The 27,192-nt window shown below is 44.8% G+C and overlaps 2 protein-coding genes across 2 annotated transcripts in view; both read left to right on the top strand.

Moving 5' to 3' along the window:
* LOC120990673 (zinc finger protein 585A-like) overlaps positions 1 to 27,192 on the top strand; it is a 1,368,789-nt gene that overhangs the window by 1,055,313 nt on the left and 286,284 nt on the right. Inside the window, exons 2-3 of the mRNA XM_040419583.1 lie at positions 5,366 to 5,457; positions 5,594 to 5,711. Coding sequence (XP_040275517.1) covers positions 5,366 to 5,457; positions 5,594 to 5,711 — 210 coding nt within the window. The remainder of the gene's footprint in view (positions 1 to 5,365; positions 5,458 to 5,593; positions 5,712 to 27,192) is intronic.
* The window catches only part of LOC120991237 (gastrula zinc finger protein XlCGF17.1-like), a 250,829-nt gene that overhangs the window by 3,334 nt on the left and 220,303 nt on the right, over positions 1 to 27,192 (top strand). The gene's annotated exons all lie outside the window — the stretch shown is intronic.

Raw genomic sequence — 27,192 nt, 5'->3', positions numbered from 1 at the left:
ACAAACCTGATCTGTCAAGCTCTTGATCCTGGCCTTGAAGATTTTTGCAGAATCCAACCTTCACTCCCTCACAATGGTTCATCTGAGGGGCAGACAACAATATAGCAGGTTTTTGAGCCCAGTTGAACTTTAGCAGTCAGAGTGGTTCTCTTCTCATTGTCCAAAAGTGAGGAATCTCTTTGGTCAACTTGTTCGCTTCCGGGTCGAATCGCAAGATCAGCAAATTCTTTTCACTGAATCCAGCAGAACCATTATCACCAGTGGCTCAGAATTGGGAGGGAGAGAGAGGGTATACCCTCCCTCTAGTTTGTCTTATTCCAAGAGTGGTGAGGAAGATTCTGGAGGACAGAGCTTCAGTTATTTATACAAAAATATCGGGTGGCACTGCGTTCAACGTCGGTGCTCGGTCAGTGGGTGTCATCCCAGGTAAATCAATGAAGAAGAAACCGGCACTCCAATTTGCTGAATGATTCGTTTTATTGGTCACTCATAAATGCAGTGACGCGCGTTTCGGCACATACATGTTCCTTTGTCAAACAGTGAGTGTACAGCTGTGCAATTGGCTGTACACTCACTGTTTGACAAAGGCACATGTATGTGCCGAAATGCACGTCACGGCATTTATGAGTGACCAATAAAAAGAATCATTCAGCAAATTGGAGAGCCCGGTTTCTTCTTCAGAGCTTCAGTTATTGTCATTGCCCCATTCTGGCCCATAAGGCACTGGTTCACATGTCTAGCAAAAGTGAGGTGTGGAGAGGTACATACTACTTTTATGTTGCAGGTTTCCTGTTCAGTGGGGCAGGTCCTCTCCATGGGTGCTGTCATGGGTACTGGAAAAACAGATTTCCAGTAAGTGTAATGCATCTTTTTTCACCTAAGTGTCTCTCTCCATCCACAGGAGTACACAGTAGTGAAGAAGACCTCGGGGAACTGTGTGACTCCCATCATCCATCTTCTGGAGTCAGGAGGGCGGAGCAAGACCCCTCACCCCCTGATACATGAACAGAAGATCCTAGAACTCATCCACAAGATGATGGAGCTGCTGACTGGAGAGGTGACACTGCTGGGAATGCTGGGAAATTCTCCAGTAACAGCACTGGAGGGGTCTGGGTGATGACGGTGTCATTGTGTTGTCAGGTTCCTATAAGGTGTCAGGATGTCGCTGTCTATTTCTCCATGGAGGAGTGGGAGTATATAGAAGGACACAAGGATCTGTACAAGGAGGCCATGATGGAGGAGCACCAGCCTCTTATATCACAAGGTAAGACCCGTCATGTGCAGTGTATACACGTGTGTGCAGTGACATGTAATGGAGGAGCACCAGCCTCTTATATCACAAGGTAAGAGCCGTCATGTGCAGTGTATACACGTGTGTGCAGTGACATGTAATGGAGGAGCACCAGCCTCTTATATCACAAGGTAAGAGCCGTCATGTGCAGTGTGTACACGTGTGTGCAGTGACATGTAATGGAGGAGCACCAGCCTCTTATATCACAAGGTAAGAGCCATCATGTGCAGTGTATACACGTGTGTGCAGTGACATGTAATGGAGGAGATCCACAAATTAGACTGTTTAAATATCACGTTAGGCCCCTGCATTTGCTTTTTGAGTCATGCTGATAGGCTCCATTCACCAGATGCCTCTTTTTGATGCAGCAGATGATTGGTGAGTTCTTCATCATTTCCTTGGCCCAGTTACTAGGGAAGAGGATAGGAGGATCCATTGTTTGGCCCTCCCATTCCTGGATGATCGTGTAGCTCGGGTGTGCTAGGGATTCCACACTGGGCATCTGACTGTAACAAGGCAGAGTGGCAAAGTAGATCACTCCTCCCCAGTGGTAATGTATGGACAACAACAATGATGGTGGTTGTAGTACTTTTTCTTTCTGTATCTCTTTAAAGTCTGCAGAACCTTAGGCATGTAGTGAGATTCATGTTAAATGCTTCTGCAAGTTCCGTGGCTGAGGGATGCCAATTTAATACAACTAGTGAAACCACCTCAAAATGTGAAGAGTTGCATTAGCAATGCTCCCGCTCATGGCAGTAAGGTCTCTCTCTTGCCATAAATGTGCATAATACCTTGCTGAATGACTCCAATGCCTGGCCTTGTAGACTTTCTCTCTCTCTCTGGAGTACTTTTAAATAACTTTCTTGGCTGTAGATGTCTGAAAGAAAAATGTTATGAGGAGCTTGGCAGAAGTAGGAACTCTAGCTTCCTCAGCTAGCCTCTTCTCTCTCTTACCAGGGGGTGAAATCTGATTCATCTCCTGGTAACCTAGCAGGATGTCTATACAACGGTCTACCCAATGTCATTAGGTACACAAATACAATAAATCACAACATTCAGCTTGGCAATATAACATTGCAGCGACTCTGTTCTGGGATACTATATGACTCATGACTCCCTTATGGTGCTTGTCTCAGACCTACGCTCACTCAATGGCACCTCTTGTGTTTTCCCTACACCAGTGCCTCTGTGGCCAGACTCATTTAACAATATGTGCAGCGCAAAACTGGCACATATTAGACCAGAAATCTACTCCAGCTCCCCAGGAATAGTATAGGCCAATTATAAGTGTTGGCACGTTCCAAATGGTGTGACTACTTCCCCTGCACAACCGCCATCAGTGCCCCACACAGTAAAGAAACATTATGGCGTACAGGACACAACATAAGGTGGATTAGACAGAACAACAGAAGGTAGACAGAGTCGAGCTGTGCAGACGACAGAGTGCAATAGGTAAAAGGAATCCCATAGTAGCTAACTTAGAAGCAAGTCTTACTTCAGTGAGGTAGAATATGGCTCAGGAGAAGGATTCTGACAATATGAGGGAGTTTCAAGCAATTCTCCTCATGTTCATTCAGTTGTAAGGTGCAGGACACGTGCAGAAGAATATGGGCAGTTTTAGCTTTAAGATAAGACCTGACTGTGAAACGGCAGTAAACAGTGATTAAAACTTCAAAAAGAAATAACCAAAATTCAGCAAACAGTTCTGGTTTAACCCTGTCTTCAGCCGCAACCCTGTGAGAGGGGAATCTTCTCTCACACGTAGTCTCTCAGGTTATTTATCTGAACAATATCCCTTTCAATAACAACAAGGGAACTAGTAGCTGCTTACTAGATATCCGAAAAACTAACTTTAGCGGACAGAATCATGCCTGGTTCCTTTCGCACCTCCGAACACCATACTGCCAATATTTCTGCCCTTGGAAAGGCTGCGATCACCATCTGTTGTCTGCACGTATGTGTCACTCTAGCCAATGGCCCTCACGGATCCTTTCTCGATTCCCTGGTGATCCGGGGTATGCAGTGCATAGGTCGCCTGTCAGTTCCTGTTGCTGTCGCTGAATAAACTGAGGAATCTCCTAGACCAGCAATCAGACAAGTCTGTGGCCTGCTACAGCCCAGCTTCATCTGCCTCACACAGCACACATCTACCTCTCTTCTCTGGGTCCTGGTTTTCTCTAGATTGCTGCATACATCTGGGACAGCTCCCTCTGCGGACTTGGGGGTAGTCCTGTGGCATTAGAGAGTGATCATAGCCTATATCTGCAGACAACAGGAGACTTGTTTGTAAGGCAAATCATTTAAATCGCTCAGTGCAGCCTCCATGGATCGGACTTGTTTTCCAGCCCACATGATGATGATCCAGTTGAGATCCGGGAATCTGGAGACAAGGCATCACCTTGATCTCTGTCATGTTCCTTATTCCTGAACAGTTTTGCAGTATAGCATTATCCTGCTGAAAGAGGACACTGCTGCCATGAAGGAAAGTACTTGTTGTCAAACTGTTTATGTAGGTCGTACGAGTCACATCCACGTGATACCAGGAGCCAAAGTATCCAGAGGAACATTGCCCCGAGCATCAGACTGCCTCCTTCATCTTGTCTTCTTTCCATAGTGCACCTGGTGCCATCTCTTTCCCAGTTAAGTGACAAGCACTCTGTCCACATGATGTAATGTGACACCAGTCTGTATTCTTCAGTTGCTCCTTTTCTGATGCTCAGGTGCACATTTTAGGCACGTTTGGTAGTGGACAGGGTTCACATCATCTAGCCTTTTGCACAAGGCCCTGTCACTGGTTTGCTGGTTGTCCTGCCTTGGTCCACTTTTGGTAGACAGTATTAGCCACCCCATATCTAGAACACTCCAAAGACAGCCCGCTCTGGAGATGATCTGACCCAGTCATCTGCACATCACACTTCAGGCCTAAAGGCCCTCAGATACTTATGCTTACCTATTTTCCTATCTACCCCCCTGCCCCCCTTCAATCTGGCGTCATTGTCTCCAGATAATTAGTGGTATCAATGTTGTGGCTGATAAGTGTATATACTGAGAAGGGAGTAACTGTCCTTGGAATTAATCTTCCTACAGAGGACGATGGGGGTTTCAGTGATCCCACAGGTTCCTGTCCAGCAGGCGACAGTCTCTCTCATGGTGCCGTTTCGTAATATTTCATATCATATTCATTTCATCATTTATCATATCAGCATCCAGGAATATAATTTGCACAGACTGGCCAACGTTTCGGTCCTAGTATGGGACCTTGATCACGGCCTTAGTCTAACGTTTCGGTCCTAGTATGGGACCTTGATCACGGCCTTAGTCTTGGTTGCATGTTGCCTGTGTGGGATGCGCATCCCACACAGGCAACATGCAACCAAGACTAAGGCCGTGATCAAGGTCCCATACTAGGACCGAAACGTTGGCCAGTCTGTGCAAATTATATTCCTGGATGCTGATATGATAAATGATGAAATGAATATGATATGAAATATTACGAAATGAAAATATAATTTTTCAAAACTACTAAAAACGAGTGCCGTGGTTTTCCTTTACTATATTACCTCAAATTACCATTGAGCACCGTACCAAAACGACACTAGAGGAGTGCCGTCCAACCCAAGCTTCTCTCATGGTGCTGTCATGGGCTCACCGAAAATATCCCCATAACAGCTTTTTAAGAGAAAGGGAAATGAGGCTTGGAGGAGGATATAGATGTTGAGCTTTCTCCAACTCCTCGGTGCCTGGTGGAGAGGAGACTGGGAGTAGTTTTTTTTACTTCCTCCATGTACCTTGACTGATGAAGGTCTTAACTGTGAGTTACCTCATAAGCAGGGTGTAATTTGCTTCTGTAGGGTGCTCTTAAAAGGAATCCCCCCATCACTGCCATATATATTTGTATCCTCATCCTCACAATGTACTATGATGGAGAAGGAGCCATCGGCCCACTGCCTTCTATTATCTCTTAGACCAGAGGTTACTGGTCACTGAAGTGAAAGAGCTAAGAGGAGTGTCTGATCTATAGACAGATCTACAGAAGGCCACGTTTTCAGTCACTGTGTGATTGTGTCTCCACAGATGGATACAGGAGGAGAAATCCGCAAGAGAGATGTCCCCGTCCTCTGTATTCCCAGGACTGTCCAGAGGAGAAGGTACCAGATTATCCTCAGGTAGATGGAGCTGGGCCCTATACACATCTATATAGGGGGGTCCTGCAGTCATAGAGGGGTCATAGATTGTGGGGGTCTCTTATGTGGATCTGTTAGATTTCCCACCTGTCTGCTGTATTGTACTGAATTGTTACAGATGACAAATCGTGGGGAAATTCTGACTGATATTAAAATGGACGATGAAGAGCGGATGATGGGCAATCCCCCATGTAAGAGTGAGGTGGAGGAGGACATTCCAGGAGATATCACCACAGGTATGGAATCATGAATGGAGAAAGTGACTTCAGGGCAGGAGGAGAATCTGATCACCGGCTGCTTGTCACGGTCTCTCCTGTGACAGTGGTCAGAAGATCTAAAAGACTGGCTGCACGTGATGTGATCTGACAGCCTCTTTGGTTTCACTTGTTTCAGTGTTGTTGCTGGTTATGACCACACCTCTTGTCTCAGGTGTAGCTTAAGTGGTCATTCCAACTCTTCTATTAAGTCTGGTCTCACCCATCATGCTATGCGGTTGATGGCTCCTTCTTGATTGTGGAAGTGCTGGTGTTTGGTTCTCCATTGAGTTCCTACTCGTCCGCGTACTTATCAGAGTTAAGTGTCTTTTTCCTATTTCTAGTTTGTTTTATTCCCCTATCTGTTGGTATTAGGCCTAAGGGAGTCTCGTGTTCCTTCAGATTGGAAGGAACAGGTCGTCTGTTGTCCTTTCACTATTTCCAGGGCCCTTTAGGGTGAGATAGGGCTTAGGTTCCTTCTAATGAGCATTCCTACCATAGAGGTCTGTTCATACTTATAGTAGTCAGGGCTAGGATTAAAGGATAACTGTCGTATTTTTTTTTTTGGAGTATTGGATTGTGGTGATTAATATCACCTTGGTGGCCCTATTTCAACTTTTCACTGTGTATTCAATTACCCCTTAATTCCACATTTTTGTTCCCTGTACTGCCTATTTTTACCTGTGCTTAAAATAGGGTTGCTAGGCATGATCCGTCTATCTGTTGATAGACGGAGCACGCAGAAGCAAGCTGCGTGCAGGCTCACATTACTGACAGCCAGGGACTGTAAGTAAATGATTAAAGCCAGGTCCTCCCCAGCAGCTGATAACAGTGCCTGGGCTGTGTGCACTTCTCCCTGTCCTTGCGCTTGGCAGACACTCCCTCACTCAGCAGAGCTGGAGAATGCAGAGTTGGAGCAGCGCAGACCAGGGAAGGGAGATCTTCCATCTGCTCAGTGTATAAACACAAGCAACATGTGGTAAGAGGACCCCTTTGTGCTGCAGGAGATTAACCCTTTAGGGGGGAGGGCTTTAGTTACTGACACTTTTGGGGGGCTATTGTTACTGGCTAGTGCATGTGAGGAGCTCAATGCATTGTGGGTAGTGAGGGCAGGCGGGATTAGCCTCAGGGTGAGGGCAGTGGTGGCCATCTTAACTGAATAGTGAAATTGCAGTTTTATGCAGACTGGTTGCTAAGGGCTGAATCTTATTAAATATGGGGTAAGTCAGTCTAATAGTAACTGATTCTGAAATATCATGTTATTAGTAACTTCATATATGAAAATTAAAATTAGGGTCTAAATGTGACAGTTATCCTTTAAAAGTGGCAACCAGGTGTACAGCCGCATTCTGAACTTTGTCAGAGTATTAAACAAAGTCTTCTAAGACAAGAATCACACCTTCGGTTTTTGAACTAAAGCCAGGAGTGAATTCAATGTGAATGGCTTTCACTTCCCATTCCACCTGGATCCACTTTCAGCCTAAAGTCACTTGCCTATGACTATGTCTTTTCTGTGGCCAGCAACTTTTGGATCCGCAAAACACGGTGGAACAGAACGTCTGACCCTCAATAGAGCAGTCCTATCCTTGTCCGTCATATGGACAAGAATAGGTTATGTTCTACTTTGTTTTTTGAGGGGCAGCAGGACGGATGTTACGAAGTGCTGTCTGCATCATTCGCGGCCCCATTGAAGTGAATAGGTCTGCATCTGACCTGCAAACAATGCAGCTCAGATGCGTATTCAAACCAACATGTGAATAAGTCTGTCTACTCTGTATTTTAACAGAAAATCCCACTAAGAATACTGAGGGAAACGTCATGTTATCACTAAATTATAAAGCAGAAGAAGAAGATATCATGCAGCGCTCTTCAGGAGAAAATTTATATCCAGAACTTCACAGTACAGCTCTATCATGTAATCTTCCTAACCATGAGGGACCTTCTCCTAATCAATCATGGACTGTTACAAGTACAGGTCAGAAAGGGGGTAAAAGGTTTCATTGTGATAAAGCGTTCACAAAGAGATCAAGACTTTCTACACACAGAAGATGTCACACAGGGAAGAAACCACACTCCTGTTCAGAATGTGGGAAGTGCTTTACAAATAAAAAATATCTTGTTAAACATAAGAAACTTCACACAGAAGAGAAGCCATATTCATGTTCAGAATGTGGGAAATGTTTTACACAGAAATCACACCTTACTAAACATGAGAGAATTCACACAGGAGAGAGGCCATATTCATGTTCAGAATGTGGAAAATGCTTTTTAAAAAAAAATGATCTTGTTAAACATGAGAAACATCACACAGGAGAGAAACCACATTCATGTTCAGAATTTGGGATTTTTTTTTTAAGTAGATCGAATCTCATTAAACATGAAAGAACTCCCACACGAGCGAAGCCATATTCGTGTTCAGATTGTGGGAAATGTTTTACACAGAAATCACATCTTATTACACACGAGAGAATTCACAGTGGAGAGAAGCCACATTCATGTTCAGAATGTGGGAAAAGTTTTACAGATATATCAAGTCTTGTTAAACATGAGAGAATTCACACAGGAGAGAAGCCATATTCGTGTTCAGAATGTGGGAAATGTTTTACAAATAAATCACATCTTGTTACACATGAGAGAATTCACACAGGAGAGAAGCCATATTCATGTTCCAAATGTGGGCAATGTTTTACATATAAATCAAGTCTTGTTTATCATGAGAGAACTCACACAGGGGAAAAGCCGTTTTCATGTCCAGAATGTGTGAAATGTTTTACGAATAAATCACATCTTGTTACACATCAGAAAATTCACACAGGAGAGAAGCCATATTCATGTTCAGAATGTGGGAAATGTTTTACATATAAATCAAGTCTTGTTTCTCATCAGAGAAGTCACACAGGAGAGATGCCATTTTCATGTTCAGAATGTGGAAAATGTTTTAAAACTAAATCAAATCTTGTTGCACATAAGCGAGTTCACACGGGAAACAAACCACATTTATGTTCAGAATGTGGGAAATTCTTTACAGAGAAATCAAGTCTTGTTAGGCATGAAAGAAGTCATAGAGGAGAGAAGCCGTTTTTATGTTCAGAATGTGGGAAACGTTTTACACAAAAGCCAAGCCTTGTTGCACATCAGAGAAGTCACACAGGAGAGAAGTATAGATGAGAGAATTTCTTGAAATGTGAATAAACTCAACTATGTTCAAAAGACATGATTAAACGTTTGACCTTGTGCATCTGCCAGAATGGTGGACACATTGAACATGTCATGTAAAGACTTTTAGGAAACACTTGACTCCTAAACAGGTAACTATAGATCACAAACTGACACTTCCAGTGTGTTTTAGTAAATCTATCCAAGGTTGATATAGCACATGACCACCTTCCCACTGGAAACGCCTGAGCTGTATTCAAAATGATAAATTTCAAAATGGTGGTCGAACACCAAATAACGCAGCCTCTCTCCCTATTAATACTCCTAGATTGGAAGTAAATTTTCTGCAAATTGCACCAGTTAAAACTTTGAGTCCAGACTTTTGCCTCACCCTGTATTTTTAAAAATAAAAATGGTCCAAAAATAATCCCTTTTGGTGTTTGGCTGTGTTTATACATGCATGGTGGTGTCAGAAAAAGCAATGGCTTGTTTTGAACAAGCATTCAAAAAATTATCCCTTTTTTGCGAGCAACAGCAGTATACTGATAGGAGATATGCGCATAGGGGTAGTAATAAAGGCAGCAGTACGGTATGAAACCTGATTAAAAAAGGCAGCAGGTTGTGTATGGGTAGTAGTAGCCACAGCAGTACAGCAAAAAACTTGATGGACAAGGCAGGAGATGTGCAAGTTATATAGGGGTAGACATAAAGCCATCAGGGGTAGTAGTAGCTGCAGCAACACAGTATGAAACGTGACAAACAACGCAGAAGATGTGCACCTGTGTAGGGGTAGTAGTAGTGGCTGGGGCAATAGTAGCAGCAGCACTGTATAGAAAATGGACAGGCAGACAGTGGCAGTGGTGCCAGTGATAAATAGACACTAACAGCAATGGTAGATGTAGACAGTAGCACCAGCCAAAGGTATGTGATAATGTTCATGGATTTTCACAAATGTAATGTTTACCCCTCACCCACGACAGCACCACGAGAGAGAGGATCTGCCCCCAAAGACAGGAAACCTGAGGTACAAAAAGGCAGAGACTCCCCTCCAACTTCAGTATGGTTTCCTGTCTTTGGAGGGGAAGCCTGTGGTACATCCTTCTCTCCCTGTGGCTGCCCTTCGTTACCCACGGTCCCCGTCCTTAGGTCGTGGCACAGTGGTGCACGAGGGGTCTGACAGAGGCGCAATGGCTGGAGGCTCCTGAGCACTTATTGACATGATGCTTCAGTGCTACTGGAAAGCACCAGTAAGCATCGCGCGCGCGGCAAAAGAGGAAAATTTTAAAGTCCAGGGGGAGGAGCTTCTGCTCCGCTCTGTGGAAGGCAGTTACGGTATCCAGAAAGAGGCCTGGAGCGCACGTATGTGTAGTGACGCATCACGTGCTGAGGAGAGGTGCTAAAAATGCACAGGAACCCGGAAGTGAGCTGTCGGAGTGGGTTTTACCGGCTTACTGTTGGAATCAGGAGCGGTATTCTCCGGCTGCCACTATGGAGGAAGAAAAGGACACAGTTGAAGATCCAGTATCCAAACCAGCCGTGGTACCTATTGGAGGGGTGAGAGGCTTACGGCCATATATATTTATTTTCATCCTCATGACTTGTGTCTGTGTATATATATATATATATGTGTGTGTGTATGTATGTATATGTACTGTGTGTGTGTGTGTGTATATATATATATATATATATATATATATATATAATTATTATATTTTTTTTTTCAGGGGAAGCCTAGGAAAGCTTTGGCTAAAAGGCGTCATAAAGAGTGTGCCATATGTACATGTGCCTCGGCTTCTGACTATGTAAAAAAGTTATGTAGGCCATGCATTGATAAAACTGTGGCAGAGGAATCGCCATCATTTTATAAATGCCTACAGTCTTTAGTCAGATCTGAAATAGACTCGTCTCTGGCTTCAAGGAAGTTCAGTGCATCTAGTGAACAGAAGCCTAGGAAAAAGCAGACAATGTATAATGTCGCTTCCTCAGATTCAGAAGCGGGGGGAGATTTCCATGCCTTGGAGAATCCTTTTTCGGATGCCTCATCTTGCCCTTCTGAAAATGAACAAAATGAAATTGGAAAACCATTTTTTCCGATTGAAGATATAGCTAAATTATTAAAAGGGGATAGAAGGTGCTAAGGAGCCGAAATCAGTGCAGGACATAATGTTTGGTGGTCTTGAGACTAAACATATGAGATCCTTTCCGGTTCATAAAAATGTATCGGCATTAATTAATGAAGAATGACGAAGGCCTAACAAAAGGGTCTATATTTTTAAAAAAATTTAAACCTTTTCTGAGGAGGCAGAGGCTACCTGGAATAAAGCTCCCAAAATAGATGTTGCTATCTCCAAAGTAGCAAAAAAGTCATCCCTACCCTTTGAAGACATGGGGTCATTAAAGGACCCCTTGGATAAAAAAGCGGAGGGGATTTTAAAGAGGGCTTGGGAAGCTTCAACTTCTAGCTTTAGGCCTTCTATTGCCTCAACCTGCACTGCCCGATCACTAATAATCTGGTTATCTGAGCTAGAAGATCAGTTAAAAAATAATTGCCCCAGGGAAGAAATATTAGCAGGCCTTCCAATCATTAAGAAAGCAGTAGATTTCTTGGCAGATGCATCAGCTGATGCAATAAAGTTAGCTGCTCGTTCTGGTTTAACTAATTCAGCGCGCAGAGCCCTATGGTTAAATAATTGGAGCGGAGACCTTCAATCTAAGAAGAGGCTTTGTACGCTGCTCTGTGAAGGGGAATACTTGTTTGGGTCAGCCCTGGATGAGTTGTTGGAAAAAGCGGCAGACAAGAAGAAGTCTGTTGGAGATAATAAAAAAACAGGTCAGCAATGATGCCAGATGCCATGTGGGAGGGAAACATGGGCATTCATTTCCAGGAGTCCCTGGATTTTGGACACATTGGGTCAGGGCCTGAAAATGGAGTTTCGCTCCCTACCCCCATCAAGATTCATAGTAACAAAATCATCACAAGTAGAAGAAAATGCTATAATATCACAAGTTCTATTTCTGAGAGAAAAGAAGGTTTTGTTTGGTACCAGTGCCAAGCGGTGAGGAGGGAGAGGGTTTCTACTCTCCGCTTTTTTAGTCAGAAAACCCGATGGTTCCTTCAGAACCATCATAAATTTAAGAAAGTTAAATTGATTCTTACTGCAAAAAAAAATTCAGCATGGAAACTATAAAGTAAGTAATAAATCTGTTGTTTCCAGGGTGCTTCATGGATGTGCTAGACTTAAGACGCTTACTTTCATGTTCCTATTTGTCAAGAACATCAAAAATATTTAAGGGTAGCAGTGGAGATAAAAGGAGTCATCAATCACACGCAGTTCCAGGCCCTTCCCTTCGGGTTATCAATGGCGCCCAGGGTATTTACCAAAATACTGTAGAGGCAGAGATGTAGGCTTACATTTGAGAGAAAGACATACTATTTATTCCATACCTGGATGATTTTCTGGTTGTAGCAGAGACCAAGGATGCCTGCAGCAGAGCGGTACAGGAAGTGATCCAGATCCTGGAAGACTTGGGATGGATATTGAACAAGGAAAAATCGAAGCTGTACCCTCTTCAGTGCCAGCAATTCCTAGGTCTGATCCTAGATTCTAGAAAGCAGATGTGTTTGTTGCCAGAGGACAAAATCTTGAAAATAGGGGAAAAGATATGGACCTTAATAAATCATCCAAAAAGTTTCTCGCAAAAAGGTATGTCGATCCTGGGAAGCCTAACTTCGTGTATTCCGGTGGTCATGCGGGCCCAGTTTCACTCAAGAGATCTTCAGTGGGAAATATTGACAGCTTGGCAAAAAGGGAGGCAACCCTTAGAATTAAAAATAGAGGTTTCGGCCCAGACCTTACTCAAACTGGAATGGTGGTTAAATATAGACAATTTAAGTCAGGGAATTCCATGGATAAGGAACAACTTAGTATGCCTAATGACCGACGCAAGCCCTTGGGGCTGGGGCGGCCACTTTGAAGATCTATCTTTTCAGGGGCTATGGAAAGGGAGCATGAAGTTGGCATCCTCCAATATGAAAGAGTTGATGGCGGTAAAGTTTGCGATTCTAAAAGTACTTCCGTTAATTATAGGCAGGGACTTGAGTATAATGTCAGACAACAGTACAGTGGTGTCCTATATAAACAAACAGGGGGGTACCAGAAGCCAAAGTATGATGTATGCTCAGCTCAATTATTCAGATAGTGGAACAGTACTGCAAGTCAATCTCAGCAGTCCACATAAAGGGGAAGGAGAATGTCCAGGCAGATTTTTTGAGCCGTCATATAATTTCCCAGGGGGAAAATTTTTGGACAGATAGTAGACAGCTGGGGTCTTCCATGCATAGATCTTTCGGCTTCAGTCCAGAACAGGTAGGTAGAAAAAATGTTTCTCCCTGTCCCCGGAGGGATCCCCCTATGGTCTAGACGCCTTTCTCAACAGGTGGCACTTTCCACTAGCTTACGCCTTTCCTTTGATTCCTTGAGTTCTGGAAAAGATAAGGGAAGATCAGGAGAGGATAATCCTAATAGCTCCATTTTGGCCCAAGAGGCCATGGTTCACTTGGCTGAGAAAATTGTCAGTGACTGATCCATGGGTTCTCCCTGCAACCCGGAGCCTTCTTTCTCAGGGGCTGGTGTTTCACCCTCAGGTAGACAGCCTTCACCTGACGGCATGGAACTTGAAAGACAGCTTTTAGCTAAAAGAGGGTTTTCTAATGAATTGATAAATACCCTGTTGAAAAGTAGGAAAAAAATCACAATCTCTATATATACTAGAACTTGGAAAAAATGATTGTCCTTTGCAGGGTTACAATTTAGAGACCTTCCAGGTCCGGCTCCAGTTAATAAGATTCTAGAATTTCTTCAGAAGGGATTGGCGATAGGATTATCCCCCAATACCTTAAAGGTACAAGTTTCAGCACTCTTGGCCCTCTTTAATGAACAGATAGCGACAAATGCTTAGGTCACACGTTTCCTTAAATCTATCTCCAAAACAGCTCTGAGTGTGTCCCCAAGGGTAGCCTCTTGGGACTTACTGTAAATATAGTTCTAGAGGCCTTTACTATTCATCCCTTTGAGCCTATTGAACAGATTAAGTTTTTGTCTCTTAAATTGTGTCTCTAAGGCCTCTTTCAGACGGGCGTGGCAGGAAAATGTGCGGGTGCTTTACGGGAACACCCGCGATTTTTCCGCGCGAGTGCAAAACATTGTAATGCGTTTTGCACGCGCGTGAGAAAAATCGCGCATGTTTGGTACCCAAACCGAACTTCTTCACAGAAGTTCGGGCTTGGGATCGGTGTTCTGTAGATTGTATTATTTTCCCTTATAACATGGTTATAAGGGAAAATAATAGCATTCTGAATACAGAATGCATAGTAAAATAGCGTTGGAGGGGTTAAAAAAAAATAAAAAATAATTTAACTCGCCTTAATCCACTTGATCGCAGAGGCCGGCATCTCCTTCTGTCTCCTTTGCTGAACAGGACCTGTGGTGAGCATTCATTACAGGAAAATGACCTGTGGTGATGTCACTCCGGTCATCACATGATCTTTTACCATGGTGATGGATCATGTGATGACCGGAGTGACGTCACCACAGGTCATTTTCCTGTAATGAATGCTCACCACGGGTCCTGTTCAGCAAAGGAGACAGAAGGAGATGCCGGCCTCCGCGATCAAGTGGATTAAGGTGAGTTAAATTTTTATATATATTTTTTTAACCCCTCCAGCGCTATTTTACTATGCATTCTGTATTCAGAATGCTATTATTTTCCCTTATAACCATGTTATAAGGGAAAATAATAATGATCGGGTCTCCATCCCGATCGTCTCCTAGCAACCGTGCGTGAAAAATCGCACCGCATCCGCACTTGCTTGCGGATGCTTGCGATTTTCGCAAACCCCATTCACTTCTATGGGGCCTGCGTTGCGTGAAAAACGCAGAATATAGAGCATGCTGCGATTGAAGGCATGCTAGCCGCAACGCGTCCAGGATTGTGGACATTTCTAATTTGATGAAATAAATATCCTATTGATTGAAGACACGACTGCTAGGATTTTCCTTGAATGATTAGTAGCTCTTACGTCAGCTCGTAGAATTATTGCGCTCCAGGCTATCTCTATAAATGTTCCTTATACTACCATTCTAGGTGATAGGATAGTTATCAGACCCCTGACCCTGCATTTATTCAGAAAGGGGCAACCAGGTTTTATAAGTCTCAGGAGATCATTCTTCCGTCTTTCTTTTAGAATCCAACATCAGAGAAGGAAAAGGCTTTCCATTGCCTTGATGTCTGGAGATGTTTGATTCATTACTTAACTAAAACTAAAGATTGGAGGAAGTCTTCCTCGTTGTTTATTCTTTTTCAGGGAAGGAATAAGGGACAACAAGCCTCTAAAAAAAACTCTGGCAAGGTGGATTACTTCCGCGGTATGCCTGGCCTACTCTTCTTCGGGAAGGGAGCCTCCACAAGGCCTTCAAGCACATTCTACTAAGGCTATCTCTACCTCTTGGGCGGAAAGAGCTGCAGTTACTATTGAAGATATCTGCAAAGCAGCGGTCTGGTCTTCACCTTCTACCTTCTTTAATCACTATCGCTTACAGTTAAATTCTCCTTCCGATTTATCCTTTGGTTCTAAGGTGCTTTCTGCTGTTATCCCACCCTAAGAGTTCCTTGGTTCTCTCTCTCGTGGTGCTGTCGTGGGTGAGGGGAAAGATTACTCTTACCGGTAATTGGATTTTCCTGAACCCACGACGGCACCCATATTTTTCCCTTCCCTCTTTTATTGGTGCTGGATGATTATTCACGGGTCTTGCAGTAAAAAAAAAAGTGTATATAGATATTTATGTGTTACTAACCTTATGGGGCAGAGTTCTTCAAATCCTTGGAAAGGACATACTGAAGTTGGAGGGGAGTCTCTGCCTTTTTGTACTTAAGGTTTCCTGTCTTTGGGGGCGGATCCTCTGTCGTAGGTTCAGGAAAATCCAATTACCGGTAAGAGTAATCTTCATTTTTCCACACTTTTGGAGGACAATTTTGTCAGCTTTGGTGTGATACTGCCATATGGTGAGCGGAATACCCTCTCTGACAGCACATTGGACGCTGGACAAGACAGTACACCAATAACAAACTGGGCCTATTCCTGCCACCCAGAAGTCCATGGGGCCAGGGTAGGTGCTGAAAAAAGGGCATAGCCCAGGAACAATGGACCCTGGTTGTTTAGGTGGTTCCAATCAGTTTGCTGATGTGTGCTAGGTTGGTGCAGCGATTGAAAAAAATGTTTCATCTTAGGGTACTTTCACACTAGCGTTTTTTCTTTTCTGGTATTGAGTTCCGCCCTAGGGGCTCAATACTGAAAAAAACTGATCAGTTTTATCCTAATGCATTCTGAATGGAGAGCAATCCATACAGTATGCATCAGGATGTCTTCAGTTCAGTCACTGTACGGTTTTTGGACGGAGAAAATACTGCAGCATGCTGCAGTATTTTCTCTGTCCAAAATTCCAGAACACTTGCCGGAATAAGGCATCCGGCATTATTTTACCGTATTTTTCGCTTTATAAGATGCACTTTTTTCCCCCCAAAAGTGGGGGGAAAATGGCTGTGCGTCTTATAAAGCGAATACTTCGCTGGCCGCTATGCTGCACAGCGCGGCCAGCGAAGTATCAGTGACAGTGTGGAGGGAGGAGGCGGGGCCCGGTGCAGTGACTCTACTCTAATACACCGGGCCTCGCAACTGTTAAACATTTAATCTGATTTATATCTAATAGTATATGCTCTGTACGGCTCTTACTGTAGTACTGTAAGTATAGCGCAGACCGGCATCTCCTTCGGTCATGCGCCGCTTGCCGCACCTCCTTCCTCATGCGCCGCCTGCTCCAGCTCCCTGTCATGCGCCGCCTGCCCCAGCTCCCTCTGTCATGCGCCGCCTGCCCCAGCTCCCTCTGTCATGCGCCGCCTGCTCGTTCATTCATAAAGTGAGATAAGCAGGCAGGCGGCGCATGAGGAGGGAGCTGGGGCAGGCGGCGCATGACAGAGGGAGCTGGAGCAGACGGCGCATGAGGAAGGAGGTGCGGCAAGCGGCGCATGACCGATGGAGATGCCGGTCTGCGCTATACTTACAGTACTACAGTAAGAGCCGTACAGAGCATATACTATTAGATATAAATCAGATTGAATGTTTAACAGTTGCGGGGCCCGGTGTATTAGAGTAGAGTCACTGCACCGGGCCCCGCCATGAGTGTCTCCGCCTCCTCCCTCCACACTGATGCATCTGATGGGGGATCTGTAGATGACACTTATGGGGATCTGTGGATCCCCCCTCAGTGTCATACACAGATCCCCCCTCAGTGTCATGCACAGATCCCCCTCAGTGTAATGCACAGATCCCCCCTCAGTGTCATCCACAGATCCCCCCCATCAGTGTCATCCACAGATCCCCCCCATCAGTGTCGTCCACAGATCCCCCCCATCAGTGTCGTCCACAGATCCCCCCCATCAGTGTCGTCCACAGATCCCCCCCATCAGTGTCGTCCACAGATCCCCCCCATCAGTGTCGTCCACAGATCCCCCCCATCAGTGTCGTCCACAGATCCCCCCCATCAGTGTCGTCCACAGATCCCCCCCATCAGTGTCGTCCACAGATCCCCCCCATCAGTGTCGTCCACAGATCCCCCCCATCAGTGTCGTCCACAGATCCCCCCATCAGTGTCGTCCACAGATCCCCCCATCAGTGTCGTCCACAGATCCCCCCCATCAGTGTCGTCCACAGATCCCCCCCATCAGTGTTGTCCACAGATCCCCCCCATCAGTGTCGTCCACAGATCCCCCCCATCAGTGTCATCCACAGATCAGGATGAGCTCTGTGGAATGCTCTCACCAGATGGCTAGCATTAACATTGGTCGCTGGAACCCACATCCTCTCCTCTGGTCCGTACCCTCTCCAATGAACGAGATAATGGAGGGATCTCCAGAGAACTCGGGAGTCCACAATCCTGCTTATCTGAAATTCTAAATTGCCATCCACCATGACAGGAGCGGGAGGCAAGGAGGACGGTTCAACACATTTCTTTAACAACGATTTATGAAATACATTATGGATTTTCAATGCCTGAGGAAGTTCAAGACGGAAGGCTACAGGGTTAACAATGGCAGTGATCTTATATGGACCAATAAATCTTGGTCCCAACTTCCAAGAAGGTACCTTAAGTTTAATGTTTCTTGTAGACAGCCACACAGAATCACCCACTCTCAGGTCCGGACCACTCATACGTCTCCTGTCAGCCGCATGCTTATACCTGTTGCCCATCTTTTCCAGGTTATTTTGGATTTTCCGCCAAATAGAGGACAAAGAAGAGGAAAATCGTTCCTCCTCAGGAATGCAGGAATTATGAGCACCAGAAAATGTACCAAACTGTGGATGGAACCCATATGCCCAAAAAAACGGCGACTTATCAGTGGATTTCTGTCTACGGTTATTTATAGCAAACTCAGCTAACAACAAAAATGAAGACCACTGTCCCTGATTCTCTGAAACAAAACATCTCAAGTAAGTCTCCAGATTCTGATTAGTGCGCTCCGTCTGTCCATTCGACTGAGGATGAAAAGCCGAAGAGAAGGACAATTGTACACCCAGACGAGTACAGAACGCTCTCCAGAATCTGGAAACAAACTGAGTCCCTCTATCAGACACCACATCAGAGGGAATACCATGTAGTTTCACGATGTTGTCGACAAACACCTGCTCAAGAGTTTTAGCATTGGGTAGACTAGGTAATGCAATAAAGTGTGCCATTTTACTAAAACGATCGACAACCACCAGAATCACAGTCTTTCCCGAAGAATTCGGTAAATCCATGGACAAATGGGTCCACGGTCTGGACGGGATGGGCAATGGAAGCAGAGATCCAGAAGGCCGAGTATGTGTCACCTTAGCACGTGCACAGGTACCACAGGCTGACACACAGTCCTCAATACACTTACACAACCGTGTAATTCGGAGGGAACAATTTCCCCTGAGGACAAGAGTCCGGAGCATCCTCCTGTGCCTCCAACACCCTGACCTCGAGATCAGGATAAATAGCGGATATAACCACCCCTTCAGATAAAATGGGACTAGGGTCATTACACTCACCCCCCCAGGAAAGCTACGTGACAAAGCATCCGCCTTGACGTTCTTAACCCCAGGGCGATAAGTGACGATGAAGTTAAATCTGGTGAAAAACAATGACCATCTGGCCTGTCTTGGGTTCAGTCGCTTAGCCGACTCAAAGTAGGCCAGATTCTTGTGATCCGTAATTACCATAATAGGATGAATTGCTCCTTCTAACCAATGCCGCCACTCCTCGAATGCCAACTTAATGGCCAGCAATTCCCTATTCCCCACATCATAATTCCTTTCAGCAGTCGAGAGTTTTTTAGAAAAAAATGCACATGGGTGCCATTTACTGGATGAAGGACCCTGCGACAATATTGCTCCTACCCCAACCTCAGACGCGTCAACCTCAACAATAAATGGCTGAGACACTTTATAAAAATAAATAAATAAGCCTCAAAAATACGTTGCTTGGTGGTGTCGCAGGTCCCGACGGTGAAGTGGGTACAGTTCACACAGGTAAAAGTGTTTCTTTGGATAGGACCGCGCTACCTCTGGAATCACAGAGAATCCACAATCGAAGCCAGCAAGATATTCACAAGCATGGGGAAGCAAACAGGCCAGTCAAAACCTCTCCTCCTCTCCTTTCCAGGCTTCTATGGAACACCAAAATTGCATCCAATAGTGAAGTACCGTCATGCAAGTCGGAGTAAAAACGGTTTTATTATACTCACAATGCACACGTATAAACAAGCAGTATACAATGGATCAAAATCACAAGCAGTATACAATGGATCAAAGTATACAATGATTTTGATCCATTGTATACTGCTTGTTTATACGTGTGCATTGTGAGTATAATAAAACCGTTTTTACTCCGACTTGCATGACGGTACTTCACTATTGGATGCAATTTTGGTGTTCCATAGAAGCCTGGAAAGGAGAGGAGGAGAGGTTTTGACTGGCCTGTTTGCTTCCCCATGCTTGTGAATATCTTGCTGGCTTCGATTGTGGATTCTCTGTGATTCCAGAGGTAGCGCGGTCCTATCCAAAGAAATGGCTGAGACACGTCCGTTTGCACCAGAATAGGGGCCGAAGCAAAACATTCTTTCACAGCAGAAAAGGCCTGTAATGCCGCATCAGACCAGATAGAAATATCAGCACCCTTCCTAGTCATGTCTGTTAAAGGTTTAACCACCAATGAATAGTTCAAGATAAATTTACGGTAGTAGTTGGTAAACCCCAAAAAACGCATAAGCGCTTTCAGATTTTCGGGTTGATCCCAGTCCAACACGGCACGGACCTTCTCGGGATCCATACGAAAACCTGAGGATGAGAGCAGGTAACCCAGAAATTGCACTTCCTGTACAGCAAATACACACTTTTCCATCTTAGCATACAACTTATTCTCTCTTAGGATCTGTAACACCTGTCTCACATAATCCTGATGAGTCTCCATATTAGGTGAATAAATTAGTATGTCATCAAGGTATACTGTACAACGACAAATTTCCCCACCAGATGATGAAAGATGTCATTGACAAAGTGTTGAAAAACCGCAGGAGCATTGGTTAACCCAAAGGGCATGACCAGGTTTTCAAAATGACCCTCAGGGGTATTAAATGCGGTCTTCCACTCATCCCCCTCCTTGATCCTTACCAGATTATATGCTCCCCTCAGATCCAATTTAGAGAATACCTTGGCACCGACAATCTGACTAAACAAATCCGGAATCAAAGGAGGGGGGTAAGGATCACGGACGGTAATACGATTGAGCTCACGGAAGTCCAGACATGGTCTCAGGGTACCATCCTTTTTCTTTACAAAGAAAAATCCAGCAGCCACTGGGGACTTGGATGGTCTAATATGTCCCTTTGCCAAACTCTCGGTGATATATTCTCGCATAGCCTTTCTTTCGGGTTCCGAAAGATTATACAACCGAGATTTGGGCAATTTAGCTCCGGGAATAAGATTGACAGGACAGTCATACTCCCGGTGGGGAGGCAACTCCTGATTACGACACTCAGAGAAAACATCAGAAAATTCAGAAATGAACGAGGGTACAGTTTTAGTGGTAACCATAGAGAACGATGCATTAAGACAGTTGTCCATGCAAAAATCACTCCAATCGAGAATCTGTCTCGCTTGCCAATCGATATCCTCGCTTGCACCGGTATCCTACGGGTTAAAGGGAATCCGTCCTTAGGTACCTGTAACTAAAACCAGCTGCATGTTTCCAAGTGCACCAGCCATATACAGCGCATGTGCCGAATGCACTGCAAGACTTCAGGGCCAGGTATGAGTATGTCTACACTGCCTAGTCCTGTCAGGACTAGAATTGGCAGCCAGATCTGCAGACCTCTCCAATGCCACTAGAAGAACGGTATGGCTGAGGTCATGGTCAGGGGATTCGGCCTCAACAAATTAATTATGCGGAATCCCCTGTGAGGGAGGCACATATGCAAATTGTTGTAATTCCTACACCGTTCACCTGACTTGCATGTAAATACCCTCAAATTAAAGCTGACAGTCTACAGGTAAAGCACATCTTGTTAGTTTCATTTCAAATCCATTGTGGTGGTGTATAGAGCCAAAAATGTTACAATTGTGTCGATGTCCCAATATTTATAGACCTGACTGTATGTATGGATAAATCGCAGTGTAGGGTTTATTATTAAGCAAAAAAAAAAAAAACGGTTTAGTGGGCTGACAGAAGCCCTTTAAAGTCCATATCTCAGCCCTAAGTGACTTTCTAGATACAAAATTGTCAGACTTACATCTTGCTAAAAGATTTATAAAAGGAATTAACCTATAGTCAGATCCACAGTCCCTCCTCGGGATCTAAATTTAGTATTGTCCGTTTTAATCGATTTCCCATTTGAGCCTTTATCTGAAATTCCTTTAAGATTGTTGTCCTTTAAAACAATTTTCCTTGTTGCAACAGCTAGAAGAGTGGGCAAAATACGAGCGTTTTCATGTAGACCTCCCTATCTAACTGTAAGAGATGACAGGATAGTGTTGAAACACTCCTCCCTCTTTTTTTACCCAAGGTTGTCTCAAAATGTCACTGTCTGCAATAAGTTTCATTGCCATCATTCGGTTCTCCATCAGGTTGTCTAATAGAGAGGCGTTTTCATAATCTGGATGTTCGCAGATGTGTGTTAGCTTTCCTTAAGGCAACAGAAATTTTCAGGAAGACAGACAGACTCTTCATTCAGTTTGCTGGGCCAAATAGAGGACAGGCGGCAAGCAAGACCACCATTGGAAGATGGATCAGATCGGCAATCATTTCTTTGCTACAACTTCAAAGATGTCATTCCTCCGAAGGGACTAAAAGCTCATTCAACTCGATCAGTCGCAGCTTCCTGGGCAGAGTCAGCCGATGTCTCTCTGGAACAAATATGCCAGGCAGCCACCTGGTCTTCGCCTTCTACTTTTTTTCATCATTATCAATTAGATGTGTTAAATAGGGACTTATCGTTTGCTCGCAGAGTGTTATCTGCAGTTGTCCCACCCTAGTTATTAATTTCTCTGTTATTCCTCCTGTGAATCCGTGCCACTGTGGAGGCATTTGGAAAGATTATAATTACTTACAGGTAATTGTTTTTTTCTCTAGCCTCAACAGCGGCACGGGAAATTTTCCCCCCACATTTATGTATTCATTTGATGCCGTTCTCTAATATTTTGTTTTGTTATTTGAAAAACAGATAAATAACATTATGTTGCATCCATTTCAGAGTTTCTCGGTTATTTACTGGAGCAGGTAAGGGGATTTGGCTATTTAAATATCTCCACATTGTTTCCTGTCTCAAGGGGAGGCGGGGTAACCTCCTGTGAATCCGTGCCGCTGTGGAGGCTAGAGGAAAAAACAATTACCGGTAAGTAATTATAATCTTCCCCAGTCGTCTCCATGACAGCACATCCTGAGAATTAACAAAGAACAAAAAATTAGGGAGAGGCTACAGCACAGAGGACCTTGCCCACAAATGGAGCTTTTTGCCGCCTTTCTTTCTTTGGGCTGCAGAACTGGATAAATAAGTTGTTGTCAATTCTCCAACTTTTTGTTGCCTCTAAATGTTATAGGACTGTTTGTCTGACATGTAGGTTATGGAGTCTGACTTCTTGTTCACTAGTAGGATTAGCACAAAAAGAAGGTATTATGATGTCTTGAGATCTATGAAAGGAGGTAACTACCTCGGGTCTAGTTTGAAAAAAAAAATTTCGTCAAAAACTCTCAAATAGGGCTTGAAGCTCACAGACACGTTTGGCTGAACATATAGCGGCTAATAATATGGCCTTAAAAAGTAAGCCACCTAATGGAAATAGCATCTAAGGGCTCAAAGAGAGTTGAAGTTAAACCTAACCATACCGTATTGAGGTTCCACCCGACTACAATGTTTTTTATTCTAGGTCTTAGCCTATCTGCTGCTTTTAAAAATCTGGACACCCAAGATATATCAGAGAGGCAGGTATTCTACAGAGCACTCAGAGCCGAGACCTGAACTCTGAGCGTGTTTGGGGCAAGGCCCAGGTCTAAGCCTTCCTGAAGGAAATCCAGAATGAGGGTAATATTAGGAGATTATTCGTAAAACTCCCACCACACCAGGATGCAAACTTTTTCCATACTTTAAAGTAGGATTTAGACCTGTTTTGATTTTCTGCTGAGTAACAATGTTTGTACCAGTCTCTCAGACAGATCTAATCTAAGCAGGATGTATTCTTCAGAATCCACACTGATACCTTCAACATACTGGGATTGGGGTGGTAAATTGGTCCCTGATATAGGTCTAATCTTTGGGGCAGAAGAATGGGGTCTTCCTGACTGAGGGATCTCCAGAGCCCAAACCACCACGTCTAGGCCAAAAGTGGGCCACTAGAATCAGAGTGCAGTTTTCTGAATGGAATCTTTGCAGAACTCTGGTGATTACTGGAAACGGAGGGAATGCATAGACCAGTTTGGAGGTCCAGTTATGACTGAAAGCATCTACTGCCACAGGAGAATCCCTGGGATTGAGAGAGAAGTAAAGAGGAACTTTGTGAGTGTGACCCTGCACCTGAACTGCAAACCTGAGAAAATGCCTTGACTGAGGATGGATTGGGATGTGATAGTAGGCATCCTTTAGATCAAAGGTGGCCATTACTATCCCCTTCCGGATTTATTTGAACGCAAACTTCACCATCTCCATTTTGAATTTGTGATATGAGATGAATTTGTTTGACGGCTTCAGATTCATAATACTCTTGAAATTGCCATTCTTCTTCTTAGTTATGAAAAGACGATAGTAGTGACCTATGGTTCTAATGCTCCTGAATGTAATAACTCAGACAGGACTACTGACATGGGGGGAGAAGGGTTTCTGTAAATTTTTGAGGGGGAAGAGACTCCAGTTATATATACGATACCCTTCTCTTATTATATTGTTTATCCAGGGGTCTATAATGGTTTGCTCCCAAGTGGCTTTAAAGGAACGGAGTCTCTTTCCCCCCCCCCCCCCATCTGAATGGTGTCATTGTTAAGAGGAAGAGGCCTCCCCCTTGTTGAAGTTAAAAAGGAAATTTCTCCCTTTCCCTCCATTTGCATATCTCCCTGCAGGGATCTTCACCGGGGACACCGCAACAGTCAGGGTCCAGGCACAGGCCGCAATGGAGGAGGGAGAGCCGCACACCGGATCCGACCTCTGGTCTGCCAGCGAATCGGTAAATACGGCCGGGAACCCCAAAAGAGGCTCCCAGCACCTCTCTAGTCCTTCCTTGCCTGGCAGGACAGGAAAAACACTATTGATGGAGGGAAGGGGAAGGAATTTAAACCGCTCTGTGTTTTTTCCTGTCCTATCAGAGGGAGTCAGTCTCAGGATGTGCTGTTATGGAAACGACTGGGGAAAAAAAGCCTTACACTATGCTGACATGCGCACGTCTGAACATGAACACGGCGACTCAGCTGATCCCATAGGTTTTCAGTGGGATTCAGGTCTGGAGAAAGTGCAGACCACTCCATTTGAGGTACCCCAGTCTCCAGCAGCTTTTCCCTAATGATGCGACCTTGATGAACTGGTGCATTGTCGTCCATGAAGATGAGATTAGGTCTGTGTTGTTCATGCAGAGGCAAAGTGACTGGATTAATGAATATTTGTGTAAAGGAGAGACCGGCACTCGCACCGTAGATATATTGGATGCAAATTTATTCTGTCACATATTACAGCATAGTGACGCGTTTCAGCACATAAGTTCTTTCATCAGACTATATACATACTGTACGTCCTACCATTGTACCTTATATAGAAACGGACACAAAGGAACTGACGTCCCATCATCAACTCCTCCCATAGCTGAGATTATGCAGAGTATAAGGTAGCCAGTAAAGTGCCCCAAATGTAATATATATATATATTCTGGAAAGCTAATTCCGCTGTGAAAAAAATAGGGGAACAGGATTTCAGACAACGTGTCATATAAAACCACATACATTATATTCTCGATTTAGACCTTTTGGCTCCATCGTTAGCAATCGATGGATCCAATATGCTTCTCTTTTAAGCAACTATTTATTTCTATTTCCACCGCGTCGAGGTAATGGAACACTCTCAATGACCCGATAGCGTAATTGTGATATTGTATGTCTCTTGTGATGAAAGTGGTACGGTAGTGGGAGTAATAGATTCTCCTTTCTAATAGTCGATTTGTGTTTGCTTAATCGATCTTTAATTCTCATGGAGGTTCCCCCCACATACAGCAGACCACAGGGGCATTTAAGAATGTATATCACAAATCTACTATCACAGGTGAAGAGGTCCCTTATACAGGGGTGTCTAGGGACAGTTGTCTCTGACCACCACCTACGCACAGCATCCTCCTTAACAGCATTTTGGAAGTATAATTACTTTTGCCTTCACAGTCTCCATGTGGATGAATACTAGGTTATAGGGCATTGTTGAGGGATATTGCACCCAATAGGGTTAGACATCCAAATAGGGTCTCCCTGATCGGGGCAATTCTTTGTGCAATAAGGCAGGGCTCCTGCAGTTTCCCTCCCCTGGTCCTTGGTTAGGGCTCATTCTAGGGATAGATACTCGCCACAGCTGCCCTGCACAGAGTGACTCACCATCAATTGCCAGTCATCCCTCGGATTGTACAGTTACTGGACGGTCTCAAAGCGCAACAATTGGTAAGTCTCCCAGTTCTATGCTCCCCCCTCCTCCTGTCACCCCACTAGTGATCCTGCTCCCCCTCCTCCTGTCACCCCAATAGTGACCTTGCCCCCCTCCTCCTGTCACCCCACTAGTGACCCTGCTCGCCCTCCTCCTGTCACCCCAATAGTGACCCTGCTCCCCCCTCCTCCTGTCACCCCACTAGTGACCTTGCCCCCCCTCCTCCTGTCACCCCACTAGTAACCTTGCCCCCCCTCCTCCTGTCACCCCACTAGTGACCTTGCCCCCCTCCTCCTGTCACCCCACTAGTGACCTTGCCCCCCTCCTCCTGTCACCCCACTAGTAACCTTGCCCCCCCCCTCCTCCTGTCACCCCACTAGTAACCCTGCTCCCCCACACTGGTGACCCTGCTCTCCCCTCCTCCTGTCACCCCACTAGTGACCCTGCTCCCCCACACTGGTGACCCTGCTCCCCTCTCCTCTTGTCACCCTACTAGTGACTCTGCTCCCCCCTTTTCCTGTCACCCCACTGGTGACCCTGCTCCTCTCCTCCTCCTGTCACAGACTCTGCCGACTATGATGGGATCTGTTCAGTTTCCATTCGGGATCCTGTCTTTTTGCCAGACATAAAAGTGCTGCATATGAGGCTTTTTTGTCTGGTCTTTCAACAGAATCTGCAACAGAGGCTCCAAACGCAGATGTGAGTGAGTGCAGGCCTATGTATTGTGTATTTTAATTACCATAACTTTCGTAGTCCTCCTCGGGTAAAAATACTCCTCAAAAATGGTCAGAGGAGTATTTTTACTCTTCTGGAAAAAAACGTAGTGCGACCTCTGACCAGGGGCGGACAGAGAACTTAGGGCTCTTTCACACTTGCGTTGTCCGGATCCGTCGTGTACTCCATTTGCCGGAAGTGCCCGCCGGATCCGTAACACCGCAAGTGAACTGAAAGCATTTGAAGACGGATCTGTCTTCAAAATGCGTTCAGTGTTACTATGGCAGCCAGGACGCTATTAAAGTCCTGGTTGCCATAGTAGTAGTGGGGAGCGGGGGAGCAGTATACTTACAGTCCG

The sequence above is a fragment of the Bufo bufo genome, chromosome 2, assembly GCF_905171765.1.
Source record: "Bufo bufo chromosome 2, aBufBuf1.1, whole genome shotgun sequence".
NCBI lineage: Eukaryota > Metazoa > Chordata > Amphibia > Anura > Bufonidae > Bufo > Bufo bufo.
Note: the sequence above shows the minus strand (reverse complement) of the source record. Positions and strands in the feature narration are given on the sequence as shown.